This window comes from Dictyostelium purpureum (genome assembly GCF_000190715.1).
Source record: "Dictyostelium purpureum unplaced genomic scaffold DICPUscaffold_78, whole genome shotgun sequence".
NCBI classification, from domain to species: domain Eukaryota; phylum Evosea; class Eumycetozoa; order Dictyosteliales; family Dictyosteliaceae; genus Dictyostelium; species Dictyostelium purpureum.
This window is the reverse complement of record NW_003519415.1, coordinates 49,374-56,089: the sequence shown is the minus strand read 5'-3', so window position 1 is coordinate 56,089 and position 6,716 is coordinate 49,374. Positions and strand designations below refer to the sequence as shown.

General features: G+C 24.8%; 3 protein-coding genes across 3 annotated transcripts in view; all 3 read left to right on the top strand.

Annotated features, from left to right (window-relative positions):
- Positions 1-775, top strand: part of DICPUDRAFT_150754 (uncharacterized protein) — a gene marked incomplete at both ends in the record, with an annotated part of 3,077 nt that extends 2,302 nt beyond the window's left edge. The window contains one exon of the mRNA XM_003286716.1: positions 31-775. Within this exon, the coding sequence (XP_003286764.1) occupies positions 31-775 (745 nt within the window). The remainder of the gene's footprint in view (positions 1-30) is intronic.
- An 823-nt stretch (positions 776-1,598) lies between these two features.
- DICPUDRAFT_150753 (uncharacterized protein) lies at positions 1,599-2,971 on the top strand (the record flags this gene model as incomplete). Its single annotated transcript, XM_003286715.1, has 2 exons — positions 1,599-1,938; positions 2,004-2,971. The coding sequence occupies 2 exons, from the start codon at positions 1,599-1,601 to the stop codon at positions 2,969-2,971; spliced, it is 1,308 nt and encodes a 435-aa protein (XP_003286763.1).
- A 363-nt stretch (positions 2,972-3,334) lies between these two features.
- Positions 3,335-6,157, top strand: DICPUDRAFT_77620 (uncharacterized protein; the record flags this gene model as incomplete). Its single annotated transcript, XM_003286714.1, has 1 exon — positions 3,335-6,157. One exon carries the CDS (start codon positions 3,335-3,337, stop codon positions 6,155-6,157), a length of 2,823 nt encoding a protein of 940 aa, XP_003286762.1.
- Between the last annotated feature and the right edge of the window lie 559 nt (positions 6,158-6,716).

The following is a 6,716-nucleotide window of genomic DNA, read 5'->3' as shown; positions in this document are numbered from 1 at the left end:
ATCATCATTACCAACGTTATCCACAAGTAGTCCAACCGTTATTACAAATTTACATACCAATGCATCATCACCAAACTCAAATCCACAATCACCCTCAATGAATAACAATGGTTTACAAACTTTATCCTCATTTAATTTTAATGAATTCGATTCAAATATAATTAGTGATGAAAATGAATTAAATGATGCTAATAAATCATTGGTTTTTAATAATAATAACAACAATAATAATAATAATAATAATAATAATAATAATAAGAATTTATCTTCAACATTAATAACAAATTCATCATTAGGTGCCTCTGCTACCAACTCTGCAACATCCTCTAATACAAATAATTGGAATGATGCTAATAGTGGAGTATTGGTAAACGTTTACGACAATCCTGATGATTTCACTATTTATGTTGCAATTCCTCACTCACAAGATAATTCATTAAAGGTTACCGTTAATCAAAATGAAGTTATTGTCGAAGGTATTATCTCAATTCCAGATACAATCTATCTACCTAATGGAAGTGAAATGACTATTCCCGTTAGTTTCCCACCATCATTACAAAGACAAGAATTTTTAGAAGGTTCATTTGAAAAAAGAATCTCATTGGCATCACCAGTTAGTAGTTATGTGGTTGGTAAAAAAGAAGGAATCATTGTAATTATCGCCCGAAAAGATATTACAAGCACTTTATCAAATATTTTATTAATTCAACAACAACAACAACAATTACAACAACAACAACAACAACAATTACAACAATTACAACTAAAAGCTTAATAAAATTTATTTTAATTTTTTTTTAAAAAAAAAAAAAAAAAAAAAATTAAATTTTAAAAAAAAAACTAAAGTGATTTAAGTGTTTATTTTCTCTTTACTTTTTTTCAATTATTTTTCCACTTAATTTTTTAATTTTCTTTTCTTTTTTAATTTTTGCGATAGTCGCATTTTTTTTTCTTCCTAAATTTTTGCTTTTATTTTAAAAAAAAAAAAAATTAAAAAAAAAAAAAAAAAAATAAAACTTGAATTATTGGTGTGAGGTTTGGGGAAATTATTTTGGTTTAGATCCTTGATATAGGCTAGAAAAATGATTTTATTTATAATTGATAATTGATTATTGATAAAGATAATTTTTTTTATTTGTAAAATATAATAAAATTGAATAATTTATAAATTGAAGTATTATTTAAATATTGAGATAATATTTAAAATATTGAGATAATATTTAAAATATTGAGGGCAAATACGTGTTAAATTAAGGGGTATTTGACTTATTTTTTTCTTAAAAAATAAAGATGCTAAAAAATAAAAAAAAAAAAAAAATATTTATAATCCTTGCTTTCCAAAAATTAAAAATATTTTTTTTTTTTTCACCGACCACTGGTTCACAAAAATAAAAAAAAAAATTTAAAGGTTTTTTTTCATATAATATAATAATAAAATATATCCCCCTAAAAATAAAAAAAAATTTTAAACCAACCCTAACCTTTTTTAAAAAATTTTTTTTTTTTTTTTTTTTTTTTTTTTTTTTTTTTTTTTTTTTTTTTAAGAAATTCACCAAACCAAAAATAATTGTATGAATCAATTAATAAATTTAAAAAAAATGTTTTTACAAAATAAAAAGATATTTGTTTTAATAATTTTATCAATAATAATAATAAAGTTAGTAGATGTAACATATTCAAAAAATAATAATATAGATTTACCTTCAAAAAAAAATATTTACGATAGTGAGGAAAATAACGGCCAAAATTTAAATAGTGGTGGAACAGAGGAATTCAATCAAAAAAATATAGAGAGTTCCCATATTGGAGCAATCTATGATGTAAATAATAAACCTATTTTAAAATATAATAAAGATAATAAATTTAAAATTGTTCAATTTACCGATTTACACTATGGTGAGGAAGAGGTATTTGACGAGTTAAATGTAAAAGTAGAGGGTAAATATAATTTAAGTTAAATTTAATTAGCTAGATTATAGAAATTAATTTTATTTTATTTTTAGAGGCAATTTTAGATTTTGAAAATCCGGATTTCGTAATGTTGTCAGGTGACATTGTTAGTGGGTATAAATATCATAAAAAAAAAAACTACACCGATGTATGGGATTTGGTTACAGGACCAATGATCAAAAGAGGTATACCTTGGGCTATAACATTCGGAAACCATGATTGCGAAGGATTTTTAACTTGTAAAAAAATAGCTGAAATTGATATGTCATATAATTTATCTTTAACACAAATAAACCCTACTATTGGACTACCTGGAGTAACCAATTATCATTTAAATATATTTCCTTATAATTACAATGGTAAAGATTCTAGCGATTCAAGTAAAGCACAATCAATTATTTATATTTTTGATAGTGACACACCAGGTTGTAGAAATAATGAAGTGTGGGGATGCATTCAAAAACCTCAAGTAGAGTGGTACAAGAATCTATCAAATACTAATAACAAAAAGGATGCTATAGCTTTTGTCCACATCCCACCCTATGAAGTTGTAGATTTATGGAACCATGGAACAGTGTATGGTAGTTTTCAAGATTCTGAAATTTGTTGCTATTATACTGATGAGTCCAAATTTATTGATACTTTCATAGAACAAGGTGATGTAAAAGGTTTATATTTTGGCCACGATCATGGAAATGATTACCACGGGGATTATCATGGAATTGACTTGGGATATGGAAGGAAATCTGGTTATGGATCATACAATACAAAGTTTATGCAAGGGTCAAGAGTTTTAGAGCTAACAGCAGAACCATATAAAATAGATAGTTGGATCAGGGACTTTGCAGGAATAAAAGATACACAAAAAATTCATAAACCAAATTTTTTTGATCAATATGAAATTATTTGTTGTATACCAGGTGATATTCGTAGCAAACCTTATTTTCCACATCTTATCAGTTTAATAGCTTTTATAGTTGGAGGATGTCATGTTGGTTTTATTATTTGTTATGTTTTGTAGTAAAAGGAAAAGAAGGCAAGGTTTAAAAAAATAACGTCTGTTGAAAAATTATGAAGCACAAATAAAATTTATTCTTTATGTATATAAAAAAAAAAAGAAAATATTATTATAATGTAAATGTGTTTAAATTATGTTATTTAATTTCGTTAGGTATTATTTTACACATAAATAAAACATGGGGTAGGACAATATTTTAGACCGAAGCGAACTTCCTAATAGGTTTTTTAATTTATTTTGTTTTATTTTTTTTATTTACAAAAAAAAATTGTAATTTTTTTTCTTTTTTATGAGTATCCCTTTTTTTTTTTTTTTTTTTTTTTTTTAATTTTTTTTCATTTCTTCCATTTCATTTTGTTTTACAAAATGAATAGATTAATTTTAGATGCAAACAATGTTTTAAAGTTAAAGCATAATATTAAATTTATAAATAATTATAGATATTTTACAAAATTTCGAATAGACAACACAAATAAAAACTATAATAATAATAATAATAATAATAATAATAAAAATAATATCCAAATAAATAGTAAAACACAAACAATAAATATTAAAAATATAAATATAGATAATAAAAAATACTTTATCACCTCAAATTTAAATAGTAAAGACGACTTTCTTGAAGAAACTACAGGAGAATTTTCAGATGTATTTAAAAGTATTAAAGAATTTTTAGCACTTGAAGATACAGAGCAAAGTATAGAGCTTTTTAAAAGTTTACCGTATAAAACTGAAGGTTCAAAAATATTTTACAAATATTTCAAAAAGATAATATACCATACGTTACAACGCAAACATTACAATACAAGAGAACTTTTTTTATTCATTAGAGATAACATCCATTATTTCCCAGATTTTATAAACAACGACTTATTTTTAAGGGCTCTAAAAGAATTCTATGATTTCGAAGTTGAAAAAAGAGACAGCATAGTGTTGGAGTACTATAACCATCCATTCAAAAATATACTGGATGAAGTATTCGAGTTCTATATTGTAGATTTTCAAACAGTTGAAAATATTTTGGCATTTTTAATTTCAAAAAGAGATTTTCAAAGATATGATTCAGTTTTTAAAATGTATATAGAAAAAAGGGATGTAGCAAAATTTATCAGTAAAAAATTAAACTTTCAATCCTCAGAATCTCATCAAAATGAAGAAACACCAATGTCACAAATACAATCAGAGCAACAACCACAACAGTTAAATTTAAACGCCATCGATTTAAATAATTTACCACCAACCATAACATTTAGTTTACTTCATAGAGCTATTCTAAATAATGAGGCTTCAAATGTAAGAATTTTATTAGATCAATTAATCAAAATCGGAACATTGGAAATTGAAGCATTTCAAGTTATTTTCGAAACATGTTACTATATGGGGTACAAAGAGACTGAACAATTCTTTGTCAATTATATTCTTCAGAAAGATTATCGTTGGTATTCATTATTAATATACTTCAACCAAAATAAAAAAAAAGAAGATATTTTTTTTAGATTATTAAGCAATATAACCGATCCACAAATACCGATCACTCAAAGAGATGAAATTTTATCATTTTTAGTTCCAATCAATTTACACTTCAGGAATTTTAATGTAGCATTCTTTTGGCTTCAAACCTATGTCAACACTTTTAGTACCAATATTGAATCATTACTTTATTTCTTTATTTATAGTGAAGTACGTATTTATACTACTAATTCCTTCTTTTTGGGAATTTGGACCAATTGTTTACAAGATTATTCCGACCCATCCTCAAATCCCACTCAAGAGAAACTAGATTCATTTATTAAATATTCAAAAGAACAGTTTGACTATATTAATAATTTTAAATCATTAGAATTAAATTTAACAACAATCCTATCCAGAACAAACGATAAAATATTCAACAATGAAGAATCAAAGCCAAAAATGACAAATATAGTATCAGAAATTACATTGGTTGATGAAAATTTAAATCCAAAAACAATCACTTCAAATCTACTCGCATTAAATATTGTATTACCAAAATATAAAGAAGGATCAATTGTAAAAATAATTCATGATGACTCACATCTCCGAAAATTAATTGAAGGATCAAACAGACTCGAACTAGTAGACTATTTAAATGAAGTTTATTTTAAACATAACTATATGCCACCAATTAGATATCTTTTTAACTCAATATATTTAATAAGAAGAGACTTTGACCTTTACAAGAAATTTTCCTTAAACTTCCCATCAGAAACCTACTCATTAGTATTTGATCATGCATTCTTCAACACATTCATCCACAGAGATTTTAACGAAGGTATCGAATATTTGGAAAAACAAGCAAATTCAATAATTAAATCAAATAATATAAAACGTTTAGTTGTCAATTTATTATTGGGAAATAGACAATTTGAATTGGCTACCAAAATGCTTTTAACTATGATCAGAAATAATATCTCAATATCTCCAGTTGCAAGAAATATAGTTCATAGTGGTAGATACCATAGGTACAATATCCCAAAAGAAATTTTTGATAAATTAATGAAAATTGAAGGTTTGGCAAATATAGATTCATATATTTTACTTAAATACCTAAGCAACAATCAAATAAAAGAAGCATACAATTTTTTTATTTCAAATAAAGAGGGTTTACATCATGTTGACACAATCCGTATTGTCTTGGGTCATATTTTTCCACAACTCTTCCCACTGAGCGATGAAAGGAATATTAAAATCTGGAAAGGTCTTTTGGAGAATTTGGATCAAAATCTTTTAAATAAAAAAATTCATTTCTACGACAGTTTCTTGGGTGATTTACACAAATGGGGCAAATATGATAAAATTTTAGAAATTATCTCAAAAGACAATACAATTCTCACAACAATCAATCAAAAAACACTTTCAAACATTTTAGGCTGTATCAAAAACGATCCTTTGTTAGTAATAAATTTATTCAAAAAATCAAGACCATACGAATTCTATCACTATGATATAAAGGAAATTTTAATTCAAAATAATAAACTTATAAATAATGGTAATGGTGACCCAGAAGTAAACAATTTCCTCAATAATCCACCTCCTTCAGAAAAAGAAGATAAACACATCAACAAATATGAAATATCAGATAAAACTATAGAGTTTATAAAATCGAACTATATTGACCCTTCAATAGTTTTAGAAGAACCATTACTTTCAAATATTAGTGATTATTAGTTTATTAATAATAAAAATTAACCAAAATAAATAAACAGATAATTAATAATTACTAAAATTAAAATTAATTATTTATAAAACTATAATTATAAAGCGAAAAATAATTTTTTTTTTTTAATTTTATTTAAATATTATTACATTTTATAAATATTTGTTTTTTAATTTATTATAAATATTAAAAGGATTGAAAAAGCTATTTGCCAATATAGCGAATGATTATTATTGTTTTTATTGGCAAAACTAAAACTAAAATCTGGGATGTGGGAGTTATTTGATTTTGAATTTGAGGAGGATTCTTCGGAAGTTAATTCCAATTCAGATGATGATTTTGGTATTTTTTTGGGTGGTTTTGTTGGTTTTTCAGTATGAGGATCTGATGGTGTATTTGTTGGTTTTTCTGTTGGTGTATTTGTTGATTTTTCTGTTGGTGATTCTGTTGGTGATTCTGTTGGTGATTCTGTTGATGATTCTGTTGATGATTCTGTTGATGATTCTGTTGATGATTCTGTTGATGATTCTGTTGGATTATTGGTTGGAATATTGGTTGGGGTGTTACTTG